Source organism: Eleutherodactylus coqui, chromosome 3, assembly GCF_035609145.1.
Source record: "Eleutherodactylus coqui strain aEleCoq1 chromosome 3, aEleCoq1.hap1, whole genome shotgun sequence".
NCBI lineage: Eukaryota > Metazoa > Chordata > Amphibia > Anura > Eleutherodactylidae > Eleutherodactylus > Eleutherodactylus coqui.
Window position 1 is genome coordinate 135,796,272 of NC_089839.1, and position 20,951 is coordinate 135,817,222.

Consider the following 20,951-nt stretch of genomic DNA (forward strand, 5'->3'; position numbering starts at 1 on the left):
TCCGGACGGCTTCCATAGGCTTCAATAGAAGCCCGCGGGAGCCGTCCCCGCGGGAGACCCGCATGAAAATGGAGCATGGTCCAGATTTTTTCATGCTCCATTTTTTTTTAAATCACTTTTATTGACGATCCGCGGGTATTTATGTACCCGCGGGTGGTCAATGCATTTTAAATGTCATTTTGCCCGTGGACATGAGCCCTAAGAGTACTTTTGTACATAGTGATAATGATTCCAGTAAACGAACGATGACACAGTTTACTCGGCATTTAGGTTAAAGCTGAATAGTTTTTTGTTTTCAGGACGGTCATGTCTGTCCCGGTGAGAGAGAAGAACGATGATATTTATGCTTGCTTGAAATAAACGATGAAAAAAGTAATAGTAGCACTGGGCGTGTCCTCACGAGGGGCGTGTCCTCCTGCTGCTTTGGTTAAATAAGAGACTGAGGTCCTATCAGATGTGAGGAGAACCGTCCTATCGTGCACAACAGGGCGTGTTCAGTTACTTCTGGGCGGGGACTGGGCGACGGACTTTTTAGCCGACTGCTAATAAACAGCTGCGATGTGGGCGGAGCCCGATTGAGAAGACGTCGTGGAGTGGGCGTGGTCAGATGTCAGTGCAGCGAAGCGGGTGGGTGAGGCGCAGTGGGCGGAGCAGTCGGGCGAAGAGCCCGGTGTTATGGCGGCGGCTGCGGGCGCTGTGAATGAATTCTCCGGGTGGAAGAGGCCACAAGAAGAAGCCGGTGGGCCCCGCGGCACGCACAAGTCCCGGGCCTTCAGCGCCGCCCTCTCGGCCGGAGTCTCCGGTGCAGGGCGCCCCGCCGTCTCCCCATAAGAGGAACCTTTTCGTCTTCTCGTACCCGCTGCTCGCCGCCTTCTCCCTCCTGCGGTTCGTCGCCTTCCAGCTCGGCCTACTGTTCGCCTGGTGCTGCGAGCGGCTCTCCCGGCGGGTGATGGCGGAGAAGAAGCTCCCGGTGGCGGCAGCGGCGGTGGACAGGCCGCAGGAGGCTGAGGCCGTGGCGGTGAACGGCTTCCACAAGCAGGCCTTCCAGCACATCGCCATGGCGCTACGGATCGACGAGCAGGAGAAAGGTGAGCTGCGACGTCATGCGGGAGTGACGTTAGAGCCGCCGGTGACGTCACAAGGCTCATCAGGACTGGGGACTGCACTGAATCAGATCAGCCTCTCACGCTTGTGGAGATCAGCAGCTGCTGGTGTCTTGGTGGCCCCGTCATCCTCCATAATAACTGCAGACCCCGTGTTCAGGCGTTTTCCCAAGTACGCGGTTTGCCGGTATTGTGGACGACAATTGGTGACCTTAACCCTTACAGGTCACATGACTGCGCCAAATCCCAACGACGTAGCGTACATTGCGGGCCTCTTACTTCCATCACCGGTGACCCAGTGTTAATTCCTTGGTCACAAATGCTGAGTCCTCGCTGTCTCCTACGCAGAGGGCGTGCGCCGAATTGTGCGGCTTTGGCGCATACCCCGACAGCGCCGTAGCATGGTGCGGCTGCACCTGGAACACGCTGTGAACTCCGGCATAGAGAGGCTGAAGGAGAATCGGTAGGGGCCGCTAGGAGTGTCGCGGCACGATGTTGGTGGAAGAGAAGCTCTGTGAGCCAACGATAGGCGGACTGTAGAGCGGGGATGGGTGGTCGTAGCGCTACAGCACCACGGCGACCCTGCTGGCCGGAGGGGGAAGTGCTGCACTGCCGTTACACGCGGTCAGAATGCTCCATCACGTGGCGGCGCTGTCACACCGATCAGATGAGCCACCGTGACCTATAATTGTTCGGTCTGGACACTGCTTACTACAATCGTTCTCTTCTCGCTCGTCGTCAGTTTCTGCAGGCGTCAAAACCAAGGTTGCTTCGTTAGGTTGTCGGTTTAACAGCGCTCGTTCAGTCGTCCTATTATACCGCGAATGGGAGCGATTCTCGTATGCATGAACCGGCGCGGTATCCGCTGCATGAACAGAGGGGCGGGCGCTGACCTGATTCGCTCGTTCAAACCTGAATCTGCTTGTCTAAACGTCCCTTCAGTCGTCGCGGCGCAGAAAAGACACCCATTTAAAATGAAGCTTCTAATGACGTCACCCTGAAACGTGTCTCACAACCTCCGCCCTCTTCTCGCTATTTGTCGCCGTCTGCCAGTGGTTCTGTGCCGGGCAACTTGTGTTTTTTCGGTGGTTCTATTTAATGTTCTGCAAACTTTCAAAAACCAAAATTCTAAAGTTGAGTGAAATGGGGGAAAAAAACAATTCCACCATCTTTTGGAGGGTCTTGTTTCTCCAGCGTACACACGGCAGCAAGCGTAACACGGTGACGGTATTCTGCGGGTCGGTGCGATCGCTACGAGACCAAGGTTTTAGACAATTGCCCAAAAAGACTGAATGCTGCCATAAAGCCAGAGTGTTGTCTGCAGCGGCATCATCTGGTGGTCTCGTTACTCTCCCACCCTAACGGACTTCAGCCGGTGGGATTGTACAGGTAACGGGGGGCACTAAGGGGGAAATACCCCGGGCTGATTCATCTGAGGCTGGGGTCACACGGGCGGATGGTTACCCCGTATTACGTGGGCTCTGTCCACCCATGTGATATCCGGTAATTCGGGGGCAATCAACTACGTTCCCTTAGATGGCTCCGCTCACTTTAGCGTGTCGGAATTGCGTAATCTGCGATCACAAGAGAAAGAACTCGCCTTTTAAAAATCACAACTCCTTTATTTATCCACCGACATACCATGTTTCTCCAAAAATAAGACACTGTCATATAATAATCTTTACCTCAAAAGAGGCACAGTGTCTTATTTTTGGGGGCTGTCTAATAATACTCCACTTCCTCCGGCATTCCGGTCGAGGCAGCTTTCAAGCCGACAGAGCAGTTCTTTCTGGAAGGGGGCTTGAATACCTCGCCTCCAAGAAGCTAATGCTCTGATTGGTTAAATCCAGCCCCGGCTTTCATTGGCTGACACGGCACTGGATTAACCGATCATATAAATATGGCAAAATGTTTTTTTAGACTTTTTTTTAACTTTTTTTTTTCAACTTTTTTTTTCCTAAGTCCCCAAAGGGGACAACAACTTGCAATAGCATTACATCATACTGCAATCAGGCTGGCACAGGGGACCCCTGAAAATCTGGGGGAATGAAATGCCGCTGTCAGAAATGACAGTGGTATTTAAAGCTTTACGGCTTATAATGGAGCTGTTGTCGGTGGGTGTCAGCTGTAAGAAACCGCCATCGCCTCTCATACATACCCTGACGCTGCAGGACGTAAATGTTTGCCCTGCAGCGTTAAAGGGTTAATGTACTACTACGGTGCATAATACGCACCAAGATCGCGCAGTTTGCTTTTTTTTCTTTTTTTCACGTGACCAAATGTCGTGTAAAAAAAACATGCAGCTGTGAATGAATCCACTTAAATCAATGAAAAAGAAAGAAAAATGTGCGCACATTACGCTGCGTACTTACGTCTGTGTGAAAGCGCTCTTGAGGTCCTCTTAGGCTGGGTTCACACAGGACAGATTTGTCGCCGAATTTCCCTGCGGCAAATCGGTCTGCCGCTGCTTATCCCACGATTAGCCAGCTGTGTAGACGAGATTTGTTAAAAATCTCGTCCACACAGGGTGGACAATCCGTCGCGGCAAAGCTGACATTAGCCGGCGCGGATTCCCGAGATGCAGCATGTCAAAGTTTTTTTTTTTTGTTTTTTTTTTCCGTTGCGGCCTCGCTTTTTTCGATGGGAGAGCCAGCTGTAATGGAAAAGCATGCAGCGAAGCCGCTCTAATACCTGCTGCGGGTTTTGGAGCTGCACTTATCCTGCGCTAATCTCGCTGTTTTTCGCTGCGGCGAAGCCGCAAGATTTCCGCCGGGAATATGTCCCGTGTGACCCCAGCCTTACACGGAACCCTCCTCTGAATGCTTGTTTGCCTGACAATCTGCACTCATTCGACAAGCAAGCACATGCTCTTTCATTAGCGGATTGTTTGGTTTCGGCGAGGCTGATGGGTAGTGCGTGTCCTTGAGTGGACACGGAGATGTCCAGCCGATGGCGATGAGCGATCGTATTAGTGGGCATTAGTCTGCATAAGCCAATTCACAGTCCATGTAAGGCTGCTCTCACACAAGTTAGCAAAACGCGGCATCCTAAACCGCAGTGTCTTCGAATGCATGTTACTGCGTTTAACGCACCCCATCATTGTAATAGGGTCACAAAAATGCACAAAAAGCGCTGGTCTGTGAAGCCCCATTGAAATCAATGAATACGTTGTACCGCGGTTTACGTGGCATTTGAAATGCAGCACTAATCGCGGTAAAAAGCGGGCTGCATGGCAGCTGCCTAAAGGAAAGCTGAACGCCGTGTGTCAGTCGGTGCTCCTTAGAGAATTCCAAGTAAGGCTCGTCCCGCACGAATGTATTGTCGATCGGTATTGCGCACACATTGGTCATGCTAAGCAATGGAGACTGGGGAAACAGACTGACACAAGGTCCAAAGAGGGAGGGGGCTGATACACGGGAATGTCCTCCTGGCAGCTGTCCCACACGCCTCCCGTGTATCAGCCCCCTCCCTCTTTGGACCTTGTGTCAGTCTGTTTCCCCAGTCTCCATTGCTTAGCTTAACCATGGGGCGCATGTCAGTCATGTTGGCGTTTGCTACTGTTCTCTCAAGTTGCACAACAAAATATATATATATATATAATTTAGTTAGTTATTTTGCGTGCTTGTTTTATTTTTATCGGTGCTCGCTACATCGGACTGAGACAGCGGCCCGGGTAAAAAGTCATTGTTCTGGGTTCACACCCGCGCTTTGTTCAGCTCCACCCATCGTGGACTGCTTTTACGCTTGTGCTATGGTCTCAATAAAAGTGAATTAAAAAAAATGGACATGCTCCATTTAGGTGCGGGTCTCCCGCGGGGACAGCTCCCGCAGGCTTCTATTGAAGCCTATGAAAGCCGTCCGGGTCCGCGAGAGACCCACGCCTGAATTACACTCACCTGCTCCAGGCGATGCAGTTTTTCCTTTCTTCGCGGCCGGACCTTCCTTTCTTCGCGGCCGGACGGATGTGCGCACATCCACCGAGCCGAAGAAAGAAGATCCGGCCACAACGGAGAGAAAATCAAGCCGCGAAGAAGGGAAGATCTGGAGCATGCGGAGAGGTGAGTAATTGTTATTTTAATGCCTCATGTCTGCGGGGCAGGAGGGACCCGCTACGGATTCTCCATGAAGAATCTGTAGCGGGCCTGATTTACCTTGTGGACATGAGGTCTAAGGCACGGTGGCTTGCGCGTTTGGACAGGCACTCCATCCTTACCTGCTATCACCCGCCTAAAATGTCTTCTACAGCTCTGGAGTGGATTTTATGGCTTTTAATCCAGTTTGGAAGTTGTTCCTAAGGCTGGGGTCACACGGGCGTAAGATTACCGCGTATTACGTGTGCGCTGTACAGTCAATTACATTGCCTCACACAGTTCCGCTCACATTAGCGTGTTGGAATTACATAATACACAAGCACAAAAAAAAGAACATTGCATTTTCTATTTTGCCGCATATATGCACGAGATAGGCTCCCATGGGAGCCTATGTGCATTTACATTGTGTATGGGTGATGGGTGGCATGTATACGTACTTTTGCTTTTTGTGAGGGTGCGTGAGATATGCGGTCATGTGCAATACAATATCACTGCCATACAGTTTTACGCTTACAGCCGTGTGAGCGCGGCCTAAAGCTGGTCGATCTCGCTGTTGTGCAACTGCGCCGGGTTCTACGATGACACTCGCCGGAGCGCTCTAGTTCTCTGTAGTTGTGTGCAGCGCTGCTACAACAGCTGATACTGATGTTTGTCCGGCGTTCGCTCCTGGCGTGCGCTGGGTGACCTTTGGCCAAGTACTGCAGCTTGTTTGTTACTTATAGTGGAACGTCCGCACGACTTCGGAGACATCCTTGCACCACCTCTTGCCTACAAGGCCGGTCGGGTTGGCTGTGGATATAATATCTGCACTGCGCGACAAAGTGCGAAGTCGTACTTTGCCACCGAACTTGCCCGTCCAGGCAAAAAACAACTAAAATATTGGAAGCGTTACGTGTTTTGTTGTGCTTTCTCATTGCTGAGACGTGACACCCTAGGGGGGCGTATACTGGGTCCTATTATATCCTCTATATAGCTTTATTAGGACCCTAGGTGATACAAAGGCTTTTGCCGAAACGCGTTCAGCGTGCACTTGTGAGCTGTATGCTTTATTTTATTCAATAAAGGACATTTTTAACGGTAGCAGCTCCCCTCCATCTCTATTTTCTGCTCCTAGGTGATACACCCTGCGTTACTCAGTGGCTTTATGAATAGCAGTCATGGAATATACAAAGTGGGCCCCAAAAATGAGCCGAGCGCCTCACTGTTATGGAAGTAGTGCAAAAGAAAATCTGTGGTGCCCATGGCAACCAATCACAGTGCAGCTTTCATTTTACCTCAGCAGTATAAGAAATGAAGCTGCGCTCTGATTGGTTGCTATTGGCAACAAAAATTATAGGGAAAGTCGGTGAGTTTAATTTTTTTTTTCACTCAAATCGGGCCAGAACTGTGAATTTGTATACGACACAACCAGGTTGTGCTTTATCTATAAACTGGTCATGCAGAGTCCCCCAGAGTAAAGCTAGTTTATAGCTATCGGCTGGCTTGGCCTGTGGTCAGCTCATCCGACACCCCAATACACATGTACTCTTGGTCAAGTGTGACTCTGCACAGGGGACAAAGCTGCTGCCAGACCCTCCAGGAGAACAAAAAGACCGGGTAATTGAAATATAAATGCCCAATCCTTCTCCCCAACAAGTGCCGTTGGCAGAGCATTCAGAGGCCGTCATGCACGTCAGATGGTCGGGTTCAGCCATGATCTACATCTAATGTGCATGGCACCATAAACGGGGATGAAGGGTAAGGGCGTTTTCCCGTAGCGTTTTTATTATGCCGCGGGATTCCGTCTGTCACTCCGCCTTGTGATGGAACCCCGAAACGTAAATAAATGGGGCTTTTCACTGTGAATTAAACAGATATCACTTTGCCAAGGGTTCAGTTTGGTGTAGAATAGTGTAGCTGACTACATTCTGTGCCCCAAATCAAACGGAGATCTTATCAACCAGACACAAGTGTTGTCCGTTTTCCGAAGGATGATGAATGGTTCCGTCACAAGGCTGTTATCAGATGAAATACCGCAGCTTAGTAAAAAGCTCCAAGGAGGAGGGGGTCTTGGGTGCACACCACTGCTCCGTTCAGCAACAGGATCCAGGATCCCCAGCGATCATACCGATCACCTACCCTGTGACAAGGTCTCCTTACTGCCCATGTTTCCATAACATGACATGCCATGTACAGTTCATTCCAGGCCAGCTTGAATACTAAAAACAACTAATCGAGTAAGGCCTTGCTAAGTCATGCCGGGAGCTGGCCTAGACTCTATATAATACACCGCTACAGCTTGTGTGCTTGTCTACTGCTCAGCTGACAGCCGGTAGGGTAATTGACTCCTTTGTCCCCCTCGTTCAGGCAGGTTGTGTAACGATGCCTGAAATGATGGATATGTTACAAAAGTTATTTGTGTCGCCTTGAAGTTTCATTTACCCATAGAAACCCTTAGGGCCTCCTTCACACGGGCGACAGTCGCGCGATTTAGTAGCATTGCTATGATGCTACAAATCGCATGTATGAGAAGCCCATGGTTTCCTATGGGTTCCTTCACACATGAGATGTTTTGTAGCATGCTACAAAACGACACACAAACCTCGCAGGTCCGGTGATATGCCCGCGACACGTGCGGTTTTGTAGCCCATGTTTCTCTATGGAGCCTTCCTCTCTGTTGCATTGCACGAAAACGCGGTTTGCATGCGATGCAACTTTGACAGTAGCAGATGCTACATAGTCGCGTGATTTTGTAGCATCACATGCGACTTAGTAGCACTACAAAATCGCGATATTGCTGCGAGAAAATCGCAGCGATATCATACGGTGCAGCGATGTGATATCGCTGTGATTTTCTCGCAGCGATGCAGTGTCGCCCGTGTGAAGGAGGTCTTAAGGCTATATTCGCACTCTTCAGCTTCTGGTGCACCAAAATTTTGGGCTGTTTTTTTTTTATTTTTGTGCAGATATGCAACAGATTTCACCCTTTTTTAATTGAAGGGGTAAATTCTGCTGTGGATCTGCTCCAACGGCACAGATTGTGATGCAGTTTTCAATGCAAGACTTTGGTATGGATTTTCCGCACAAATTCACATACAGACTCTGTGGTTACGGTAAGATGGAAGCAGGCACTTACGAAGGACGAGGTAGGGTTAATACTAGGCTGTGTTTCCCAGTATTGTGGTAGAAGTGCTCATGCGTGAAGCCATTGTCATAAATCACTTATGAGGCTAAAGACCATGTCAAGGCAAATGGGTTTTTCATAGGGTCTAACAAAAAAAATAAATGTATTTTATTTTTTTCCTCTGACACATTTGGGTTCTGAGATTCCTCATAATAAACAATAAGCCCAAGCATATTAAAATGTGTGCAGTGGGGTGAATAATGAGGCAATTAATAATTGAGGATTGGAAGCGCAGTGCATGAGTGACTCGTCCGGTGCTCAGGTGTCTGCCAGCCCCTTCTGCATGAGAACACTTCAGCAGTGATGGGATCTGCTCATCGACCCCTCTTGAATGTTGTATGTCAGCGTTGATCTACTGATTGTGCAGATGAGGGTGGTGGACGCTCCTCACTTAGGGGCTCTACAGACGGGCTACCTGACAAAGCTCCATCAATTGACTTAGGAGACCCAGTTTTGTAGCTTTGATGATGGCACCCCACTGGAAGCCCCTCTCGTTACCAGTCTTCCTCCTTTGTGTCTGAATCGGCTTTGTCGTGTTCCGGCTTGCTGCCTCAGCAGAAGACAATCTCTTTAAAGCCATAAATGTATTTTATTTAACCCGTATAACCTGGACAGTTGCAGAATGTCTTTTTGCTCTTCTATTTGCATATCCCATCATGTACATTTCATAGCTGGTTAGACTTGTATGGGGTGGCAGCCTCGTCTGTAGGGGTGGGGGGGAGGTAGTTACGGTTTCTTTGTGTCGTCTTTTGTTTCCAGCCGGGAGCAGATCTCATTGTCATAGAGTGAACTGAACGAGGATTTTGGGCTGCACGGACAAAGTATCCCATCAGACATGAAAAACCTTTGTTTTATGGAGCATTACAAGATGAGAGGAGCACAGAATTCAGTTCTGGCGCAGTGCAAACTGGATGTAATTTGGATTTTGCAACCATTTTTGTTTATTTATTTTTTTTATTTAAATATAAAAAACTACGGCCACAGGCTCAGACGAACCGCATTTGGAGGCCCACAGTGGATTCCAGCTGTGACCCTGCGAATGGCCACTTGATGAACTGGGCCTGACGGCGTATTCAAGTAGGCGGTCCTGCACAGTACACCACTTTTTTTTTTTTTGTCTATTTCTTGTGCCATCACTTAGCGATGACTTGGATACCCGCTGGCCATACACAGTGTAATTACACATGGGCTGCGGGTATATTGGACAATAGAGAAGAGGGGGCTTTGTCATGGATACGCGCGTTTAAATGGAACATGCTGCGTTCTATTTTGCGCTCGTTGATTATGCAATTTCGACCCGCTAATTTGAGCGACCTGTGCAGTCCAATGCATTTGATTAATTCACGTATTACTGCTGATCAAATTCTCGCGGAATCCACAATTCCTATCCAGTTGTGAGACAGGCCTGACTGTATTGGTAAAAAAGAAGTACCTGGCTGCTTATCAGGCCGGGTTTCTGCATTGATGGTCAATAACGAGGCCACATTCTATTAAAGGCACAATTACAGACAAAACCCAATCTAAACTAATAACGTGTGCGGTGCTGCTCATGTTCTTTATTGGGCACATTCAATCAATATCCAACATACAGGGAGTGAATCATGATTTAGGGCCCATTTGCACAGGACCGCTATTCCTGTTTGTCTGTATCATTGAGGGACACAGCTAAAGACCGTGGGTATAGCGACTGCCACTAGGAGGCAGACACGAAGCAGAACGTGGTAGTTCCTCCTACCAGCTGTACTCCTATAGCTTAGTGTCTGTAGGAGGCAGACCTGGTTCTCACTGGTCTTAAACAACCTCTTGGATTCAGGGAATACAGGGAGGTAGGACCCTCCCTGTCTCTCCACCGAGGAGGGTAAACAGAATGGAGTTAACCATATTGTCTTGGCCTCAGACAAAAAGGAGGTACGTCCAAGCGTTAACTTGGATGTGACCTACCAGCAATAGTGTCCCCATTTTTACTGGAACACGCTCGCCTGCCTTTAAATAAGGGACACTGGTACACTGCTGGGACTAAGGAATCTGTGTCCTTCCCTCTCCTAGGAGCGACGTGTATCTCCTGTATAGAGGTGAGTATTTTCTTTCCCTTCCCTAGCTACTACATTTCCCAGCAGTCTGTACGAGTACCTATAGGGTTGGGTTATTTAAGGGTTTTTCCCAGGCAATTGTGAGGCTCTGGCAGAGGCTGCTGCTATTCTTTGCCTGCTAGGTCCTTTCCCTTGGATTGGTGTAGTATGGGGGTTGGACCCGATGACCCTGGAGGTCCCTTCCACCTCGACCATTCTATGATCCAGGCACGCAAATCTGTTCGTGCCCAGGGTAACATGCTGGGTGCCGTGGGTGGATTCTTGCAGTCAGTGGGAGTTTAGGTTGCGACAGTAATTTTTGCTGCGCATCGCTGCTCCTTCTCTTTATTCCCTCAATGGCGCTACACTGCCCAGCATTACCAATTTAGGCCCCGGATTCAGGCCCAGGCATGACACTCCCAAGGCATGCTGTGGGATTTATTGGTGGGAAATAATGGAGGCAGGGCTTCCTCTATTCTTCACCAATGCCTGCACAGCATTCCTCCCTTTTCTGGGTGTCCATTGGATATTGGTTGGCTGCTGACCAAGGTCCGCCCTCACATCCTGTCTCAAGATCCTCCCAACTTCATGAGGGTTTCCTGGGACCTGTAGTACCGAGCACTTTTCTTCTCATAAGAAGCTCCAACTCTGCCAGAAAGCATTTTATGGGATCATTATTCCAAAGCTCTGCTCCAGACCGGGTAAGCTCTTCCTGGCGGCTAGTTCCCCTGCACTATTGGCTTTCCTGCAGTACATCTTACCATAGTCTATATTACAGTAATTTTGTACTGTTTTAGCGCCATGTCAGACAGGCCAGCCACATACTACGCATGCTCTCGCTGTAATACAAACTGGCTGCAGGTAAGTTTAGAACAGTTGTTCTGTGTTCATCGTGGCAGGCAGCCATAGAAAAAACCCTATGCAAGCCACTGAATCACAATGGGTATGCTCCCTGTCACAGGTGGTCGCTGACTTTACCAGAGCATGAACTACTATTTTAGGCTATGACATTCAACCTGGTCAAAACATGACTACCTATTTACACTGTAGAGAAGTAGACCCTCCCACTCAAGGTGATTGTCTAGATCTCCTGCATGGCCATCCTGGTCAGTTCTTCCTGGAGGGAGATTGCGATCTCCATTCATTGACGTTAGTCAGAGAGCGAACTTTCTGAGTCTCCCTCCGATTCTGATCTAGATGAACAGGCTTCTAAAATTTCCACTATAGTGGATAGCCTGATAGTTGCCATAAGGGATACCTTTCAAGTCATGGATCAGACTTCTACTGCATCAGCAGCATCTTTCATTTAGACATCCAAAGCATTCTCTGCTGCTGATTTCTCCCCATGAAGAGTTTGAAGATGTACTGAAGAGGGAATGGAGTATTCCAGCTACACGCTTCACCAAAATCTAAGAGTCTAGATATTTGTGTTCTTTTCCGAATGGTTTAGTGTGTTTAAAAAAAAAAAAAAATCTTCGCCAACAGTAGATCACCAGTGTCTTCTTGCTCAACTGCGCTACTCTTCCTATGGCTGGCACTTTGTCTTCTCAAGACATTTGTGACAGGAAGATGGTCACTAGCTAAAACATCCTTTTGAGGCTGAGAGTCAGGGCTAAAGCCGGTTTTTGCCTATACTTTGGTCAGTAAGGCATCTACTGAAGGGGCTAAGCAACAATGACTAGGTACTCTTTCTGGATTTTCTCTGGAAGTTTTGTCGCTCTAGTCCCCGATGCTCTGATAGTAAAAAAAAAAAAGTCACAAAGGAACAGATGCGAAGTCCCTGTTAAAATGAGACCATCCTAGCATCCAAGTTCACAGGCATTCAAGGCTTCTAACACTAAATCTTCCGCATAAGGGCAGCCCCCTAACCAATCTAGCCAGAGTGGGGGGCCGATTACTTCTATTTAGGGAAACTTTGTCCATATTTCCGACACTTGGGTTCAGGAATTCGTGTCTTCAGGTAATGCCATAGAATGTTGGGCTCCACCTCCAGATTGCTCCAGAATTCCAACGTCTCCTTCAAAAGCCAGAACTATTTTTTTCAGGGAAAATGACACCCTGTCCACCCAGTCGTTCCAGTGCCTTCTTCTCAGCATTTTGCAGGTTTCTATTCAAATCTTCTCGTGGTACCCAAGAAGGATGGCTCTGGCAGAACATTTTTGGATAGGAGGAAGCTGAATTTGTATGTAAAAGTCACGAAGATCAGTCATTGCCTCAATAGAACCGCAGGAGTTTGTCATCCTTCGACATCAAGGATGCCTACCATCATATACCCATCTGCTCAGTAGATAATTTTCCAGCGCTCTCAGCAGGCCATATACTGGATAGCAGACTTCCTTAGCAGAACATGCTGAACGTTCGCAAATTGATTTTGATTTTTAGAGTTTAATGTGTGAAAACATGACTGTTTTATTACGTCTCTCAGGTTTTCCATCACTGTTGGTCTTTTTAGCTAGATAGAAAAGCACAGTCCAATTAAATGAGGTGGTGAATGGGGTTTGTTTGAAAAAGTAATAAAAATATATAAATATGGGTATCGGCGCAATTGTACTGATGCACAGAATAAATTACCACAGTGTTTTTACCACTTGGTGAGTACTAGAGATGAGCGAGCGTACTCGGAAAAGCACTACTCGCTCTAGTAATTTGCTTTATCCGAGTATCGCTGTGTTCGTCCCTGAAGATTCGGGTGCCGCTGCGGCTGACAGGTGAGTCGGAGCAGGGGAGAGCGGGCTGTTCCTCCCCGCTCTCCCCTGCAGCTCTCCGCTCCGTGCCGGCACCCGAATTTTCAGGGACGAGCACAGCGATACTCGGATAAAGCAAATTACTCGAGCGAGTAGTGCTTTTCCGAGTACGCTCGCTCATCTCTAGTGAGTACCAAAGACATGAAACACTAAGAACAATGGTGCAATTGTGTTTTTTTTTTTTTTTTCTTTCTTTCTTTCTCATTCCACGATACATAATTTTGTGCATCATGTAGCACATTATGGTCTCATTTAAAAAATAGTCCTACTGTAAAGCACGAGCCCTCCCAGGTTATGTTGACAGAAAAAAGTTGTAGCTCTTGGATGTGAAAGGAAAAAAAGTACATGTCCAACTGGCTGCATCGGGAAGGGGTAACGCATCCGAGAGCGATGTATATCTGTGTCTAGCGGTGATGCGTTGTACCTGCACTCTGAGATCGGTAGTACTTGCTCATACTGTCTTTATTACTTTGCAGTAATTCGGTAAAACATGTCTCTTTTTATTTCCAGACCAAAAGGAACAAGCTATTGAATGTTACAAGAAGGGTATTCAAGAGCTAGAGAAAGGAATTGCAGTGCAAGTTAGTGGACAAGGTAAGTGTACCATTCGGTCGTATGGGGATGCATGTTGGGATTACCGTTGCCCATAAATAAGGGAGTGTAATATATGGTCTAAATTCTGCTACTTGGGACGGTCTTGGATCGATTTCAGTATTGTGGCACCAAGTATTAAGTCTACCAAATTGGGTCAGTTTCCCATGAGTGTATTCTAGACACATTTCTGCACCTGTAATACAAGAGGGTGTCCAGGCCTAACTGGGGGTCTGCTGACCCAGACTTGGAGCGTCATAGATCCCAAGTCCATTCATCACTGTATAGACGCATCTAACTGTTCTTGGTACTGTTTGAAGTCAGAGCAGCTCTGTGTCCAGAGATTGGACTTTTTACAAGTGTATTCAGTCATTATTCTAGAAGTCTCCGGTATAAGCTATAGAAAAGTTATTTTATTGTATTACCATGTTTTCATTAAATTTAAACTTGTGATTTATACTACAGCATTAAAATTGGAAGGATTACAGTAGATTGCCCACAAAATGCAGTGATTGGCCAAAAAAAGACAAATATAGGTAATATAAAAGTCTTGCATAGGTCACATAATTGGTCTCACGAGATTTCTTCTGTTTCCAATTGAAGGGGAGCCATATGACCGAGCACGACGAATCCAAGCAAAAATGATGAGAAATTTACTGATGGCAAAGGATCGCTTACAGTTACTAGGTATGTGTCTGGTTTTAAAGGGGTTTTCTGGGACTAAACGGTCGTCCTCAGGTTAGGTCATTAATAATTAATTGGCGGGGGTCCGTCACTAGGGATGCTGCCGATCAGCTGATTGAATTAACAATGGTGCACAGGCAAGTAGCACGGTCAATTCTGTTCATATCAGACACAGCGCCATATGTTATATAGTGGCTGTGCCTGGTATTACAGCTCTATCCCATTCCCTTAAATAGGACTGGGCTAGTCTTACGCCATGTGACTGACAGTGATATCACATGCTCATACAGCTGATCGGTGGGGATCCCAGGTGGGTTGACTCTTATGCAACCCAAGGGCTAGAGCGGGGCTGTGTGTTGGGAAAGGCCTGAGAAGAAGCTGCAGCTGTCTATTGATCTTTCTGGCCACTGCCTAATGGCGGTAACAATCCATTTAATGTTTCTGCAGATGTATGATGGCGGCAGGAACTGATTCTAGACGATTCTGGAGTAGATTTAGCACTTACCTGCATATTTTGTCTGGGCAAATTGGGCTTGATTGTTATATATAAGTAAAGGCAATCCTTGTATTGTGAAAAGTTTTGCACCTTTCTAATAAACTTCATATGTCTGTTCCTCTTTTTTTTTTTTTTTTTTTACCTGCAGTCATTTTTAGAGAAAAGCTCTGGCTGGACAGTTTGACTTCTCCCAACCACAGGTGTTTACTTTCATCTTACGAGTGGGTGTGAAGGGAGAGCTGTCGGTCAGCACCTGTGATGGGGACGTAAGACCGGGTGGCTGCGAATGTAAACGATCTTGTGCTCTGAAATCCAGCATGCAGAGCTCTTGATCATGGGGAATACTGACATACAGAAGCTTACTAGAGAAAGTAGTCCAACCTGTTCACTATACAGCGATTTAAGCTTTATTTCCATAAAATAAGACCTCACCTTACAGTAGAAGACAATTAGCACGTATAAGGCTACAGGAGCGATCTTGTAAGAATGGTAAGTGCTGAGTGCTGTGAAGCAATAGTGTTACTTTTCCTTGATCATATGCTATTTGATCCCATCCCGTGCGGTATGTTTGCATCTATATAACTGGGCTTGAGCTGAGTGTTCGCCAGCTGCACACTAATGCTACACTGAATAGAGCTGCTTATTTCTCACCTGCTGCCTATGGTCGGCTATGGGATTGCATGAATGCACTGCTAATACTCGTCATTTGTAAAAACAATCTGTCATGCTCTCAATCATGGTGAAGGCACACTAACGGAAGTGCTGCGGGTTTCCTTTTGTGTAAGCAGAATCTGGATCAGATTGAAGTAACAACTTGTGGAAGTTTTCTGCACGGATTGCACTTCGGCGCTGATTTTTAAATCTGTGACATGTCTCTTTCTGCTGTAGATTGTAGAGAAGTGAAATCTGTAGCAAATCCACACGTCCTAACGGACCTGTGGTGAAATCCGCTGGTATTTCCCGCTGTGTGCACCTACCCTTTGTCTTCAGCATTTGTTACGGTTTTTATCTATGATTAATGCCCATTTACACTGGACAAATGTCGGGCAAACGGTGCCCTGCGCTCATCCCCGCGTGTACTCACTCCCGTGCAGTTACACAGGAGCGAGTATCGTTGGCTCGCTCACAGAGCAGGCAGCAGAAGCCCTGGGCGACTGGAGGAGATTTCACTCCTCGCTCTTCCCCGCCCCTCTCCATTCACTTTACACAGCGGCTGTTCAGTACTGAACGACTGCTACTTACAGTGAATGGAGTGGGGCGGGGAGAGAAATCTTCTCCAGCTGCCCCTGTCCCCTGCTGGCCGCTCTGTGAGCGACCCAGGGATACTCTCTTCTGTGCAGCAGAACGGGAGTGAGTATATGCGGGGACGAGTGTCGGGCATCGTTTGCCCGACATTCATCAAGTATAAATGAGCCTTCAGACTTGTATGTAAATGAACGTAATAATGACTGATCCTTACAAGGATACAAAATGAGTTATTTTATTCATCATGACAGATTTTCTTTACTCTGCCTGCATGTCGCACTTCTGACATCTTTAGTACAGCGCATGCCGCTATTGTTCTTTCTAGCTAATCGCTTACTAGTGTGGTAGAGTGCATTACTAACGTATTTACAGAGGCTTCTACTTAGTGGGGAATTACTAATAAAGTCCTGTTGGTGTGAAAAGGAATGTATCGTTAGACAAAGACCTTACTTAAATTGGGTATTAAAAAAAAAAAATAAAATATATATATATTATATAATTTTTTTTTTTTTTTAATGCTTGGGTTCTTCTTGCCACTTGTGAGTATTCATATAACTCCTGAAATATTTCATGTTTCACATTGGCTACAATACACTGATGCTTCCTGTCTTGTGTAATCACTGATCAGCTTTGCTGTATATCCAGTGAGGAGAATCTTCTTATCACTGGTGGCAGGTCTACTGTACCGCTGGAGACCTAGGTGAGGGCCCTCTTACACCGGCCAATAAATTGTTTGGTGTAAATCCACACCCCAACTGAACGACAAACATTCGCTTCTCGTCTTTTGTCTAGTTTCTGCATGTAGAAAACAAATGAGGGTTCGCCCATGTAAACTGGCAGTATCCCTTATGAACGACTGCCTGTTTACTGTGAATGGAGGTGGGTCGGACGATCCCCCTGCACGCTTCGCCTCCATGCACTAGCAATGATTGTTCCTTTGTAAAAGAGCAGGAACAATTATGGCTGGGAGGATCTTTTCAGCATCTGACAAGTTGTCCCGTGCAGAAAGGGTCTGACTGTAGGATAGCAATACTATATTTAGGTGAGTGGCTGAACGCCATCGCTTCCCAGAGACTGTAAGGGTTCCCAGTTGCAGAAACTAAGTGAAGCGCATTGTTTTTTATAGCTATTTTTAATACAAGGTGTCTACAGAACATCACCATTGTTTCTACAGACATATTCATCATTCTATTCTGGGCATGCTCAGACAGTAACCAGGACTGTAGTACTGGGCAGTGACTGCTGTCCACACTCTCCCTCCTGCTCCTGGCTGGCTGTCTACCTCTCCCCAGTCCTGGTTTCTTTGTCTTCCACGCTCCGAGCATGCTCTGAGGGCAATGATGAATATGCTGTGTGCAAGGTGGTTTCAGATTTTCGTCCTAACAGTCCCAGACGTTTGAGGCCCCTCGTCTTCTGCACGTGTTCTGCCCATGTGTACTGCTGGGCCATGTCTGCAGCAACCTCTGTCCTAAGTATGATGTGGTAGATACTTACTGCTCCAGCTCCACTGCTGTTCATCCTTGGCTTTGTTGATGACCTGAAGAGTGAACATACAAACATGGCATTAACCCCTTAAAGACCAGGATGTTTTGTACCTAAAGGACCAGACACGTCTTAGGGATTTTACCCATGTGGTGGTTTTACCTTCTTATTTTCTTTTGTCCTTCAGCTACCAAAATTATTTTTGATGCGCTTTTTTCTGTGACATATAGAGCAATTATTTAATCTTTTAATTTGTTGCTTTTTTTTTTTTTTTTTCTTTTAAGCTTTATTGGGGCTAAAAAAAATTTGTTTAGGTTTTTGGACGTTTTGATATAGGAGTATGTATGGTTTTGCTTACAGGGTGCATACAGCTACTGTCTTGGCTGGCAATATATTTTTATATATTTATTTAAACAACCTCTATGAACCCCATATAAGACCCCTGGGGAATATTCACATTGTGTTTTTTTTTTTTGTTTGTGTGTTTTTTTTTTTTTTTTTTCTCTTTCTTCTTTATTTCACACTTTTCCCCTGCAGTGACAAGTCACTTTCAGAGCTGATCAGGGTCTGCTAGGACCCTGCCGCTCTGTTGTAACAGGGGGCTCCTGGTGGTCACATGATTTCCGGGTCACATAATGGTAGTAGTACTTCTGCTTTCACTTTCTAATATATAGCGCTCATAGCGCTATATTTATGGGAAAGGAGAAGGCAGAAACAGTTAACTGCTTCTCCCATCCCCTCTGGGTCCTCAGCTGTGACTAACAGCTCAAAACCCGACCTGCTCTTCCTCAATTGCAGGAAAAGAGGCTTTAACCCCACATCTGCTATTGGCGGGAATTAAAGCCCAGGACCAAACGCTGTGCATAAATACCATGATTAATTTTAACCCCTTAAGGACCCAATCTTTACCAAGCTAGGAAATTAATAGCTCACCAGCCATTTCCCAACAAGGATTGAATTTCTTGACCGTGACCTATGCAAACAAAGCATGATCCCCCTGCGGCCACAACTGCCCGTAGAATGAGAGGACTAGTCCGGTCATATTATGCACGCCTTTGTAGTCTGTGATCTGCATGCGGCCACAGCTTTACAAAAGGACAGCAGCGGGGACATGGAAGAGGCAAAGTATAATAGTCCTGTCCGTGCATTTAGTGTTTCTCTCCTATGAGCCCATGACTTTAGTTTATGAGGTTAATAAGAGCTGACGATACAACCGTATATATCCCTGCAGTACACGGCGGTTATATCCATGATGAGGTTTAGCATATAAATTCAAGAATACTCATTATTATTCATTTATATGTAGCAATTGGAATTGTCCTTTTTCCTTCAATAAAATCAGGACAAGTTGACGTATTTTTGTGAAAAGCTTCAATGGTTTAGGATCCAGTGATGTTACACGGTGGGAGACCTTAGTTCCGTGATGATAGAAGGCTGCTTGTCTAGCGCTCCATGTTATCAGCACATCCGAGCAAGAAGTATAATGCCTCCCAGCACCGACTGATCACTTTACATTCCTCCATGAAAACCAGCTGCAGTTCTTCAGTTACAGGGATGATGCCAAAAGAAGCACTGATGGCGTCGCTGGTACCTGTCCGTGTCTGTTGTATGGCACCAGTCTGGCGGCAACATTATTAATGCACAGAGTGCTCCAATACTGCTGCCCGCTTGTAGGAATATAAACCGCTAAGAGGAACACTGGATAAGCTCCATACACCCACACCCTCCGTTCAGTAAGGATGCATTCACACGGGCAACTGCAAGTTGGGCCCGACTTTCTCTGGTGCAACTTGCACAGCACATGGACACCTCGTCTGTGTGGGGGACCGTACATTGCAAGTCCTATTCATTTTGAGACTCGCACGAAAATGGAACACCCTGCAAAGTTTCCGTCTCGCAGCATCGCTGCAAGAGAAAAGTCGCTCGTGCATACACCCATCACTAATAATGGGTTATATTTTCATGCGTCTTGCTGCACTCAAAACTTGCAAGGTTTTCTCACCCGTGTGGATTCACCCTCGGGGGTGAAAACTGCAGCATTTTGTAAGAAATCCTGTGAAGTAGTTTTCGGTGTGGGAGTCTGTATAGGAAGTGTTTCATCTGTCCTCATGGATATACTCGACTATACACAATGGGAGATGTGACAAAACTGTAGTCCTAATATACATGACTGAGGTGGCGACCCCCAACACTCCACGTAGACTATTAAACACATTCTCAGCCAAAAAATGTTAGTGCTTAATAAACTTTGCATTTCATGACTTCTCGGCTGAGCGTGTATATGTTGTAGGGGGAGTGGAATAAACTTCTGGCAGCGACACCTCTCCCATGGGAACAAACTATTGGACAGGTTCAAACTCCAGCTGCTTAACATCTTGCATCTGGAGAGACTTGTGAACACCCCTCGCATATGAAATGGTCAATCAGTCCTACGGAAATTGGATATTTGGCCAACTTTTATCTGTCTATGGCTTGAGATGTGAGCAAATGCAACGGTCCATCATTACTATTGGCATTCAACTATGCTTCTCTTCAGCGCCACCTATTGGATGGTAGCTTCTTTTTTTTTCAATTCAATCTACAACACTTTATATAGGTCTTAACAAAGATTAGGAATTTAAAAACCAAGCCAGAATATCATACACAGACAGCTGTTTCAGGGTGTTTGCCCCTTATCAGTGTGCAGTAGGATTCTGGCTTGGCTAGTGAGGTTCCTAAGACTTGAATCGGGAGGGGTATTTTCTCTCCTTGAGAAGAGCACTTAGGTGCATGAGGAGACTTATAAGGCCATGCATGCTCCTCCGGGTAATATAAGGCAATGCATCTCTAGGTAATATTTGCATAAGTCTTCTTACTCGCCTAGGTGCTCTCTTCAAAGAGACAATACCCCACTCTATCTCCTTGAGGAGGCACATTATGCTTCACGGACAACGACCTTGTATCTGCTGTTCTGTCCCTTTACTGCCGCGTATGTTGGCGTGCTTCTGATGTCCTGAATATATAACCTAGGCCAGCACTCGGGGCCTTAAATACATTAAATATAATGGGACTGCTTGTCTTTGTGTTTATGACTCGGTACCCGAACGTCACAAAGCTTCAGATCTGACCGGATACTACCATAGTTACACCTTTATACAGAAACGTTTTTGCACTCGTCTGTGGTCATTTGCTCCACTAATCTCTACTAACGACTGATGTAACAGAGCCTGTAATGGTAAAGCGTGAGTGAGCTCATAAGATTAATTTACAGCCCTTTCCTACTTGCTACTAACGCGTCTGAGTG

General features: G+C 46.6%; 1 protein-coding gene across 4 annotated transcripts in view; it reads left to right on the forward strand.

Annotated features, from left to right (window-relative positions):
* Positions 1-611: 611 nt before the first annotated feature.
* The window catches only part of SPAST (spastin), a 41,607-nt gene continuing 21,267 nt past the window's right edge, over positions 612-20,951 (forward strand). For 2 of the 4 annotated variants that reach the window (XM_066596121.1, XM_066596122.1), the window contains exons 1-3: positions 615-1,088; positions 13,681-13,764; positions 14,365-14,448. In XM_066596121.1, the coding sequence (XP_066452218.1) occupies positions 701-1,088; positions 13,681-13,764; positions 14,365-14,448 (556 nt within the window). In that variant the 5' untranslated portion in view covers positions 615-700. Of the gene's footprint in view, positions 1,089-13,680; positions 13,765-14,364; positions 14,449-20,951 lie in introns of all 4 variants that reach the window. The other 2 variants (XR_010791203.1, XM_066596120.1) reach the window with 2 other exon arrangements.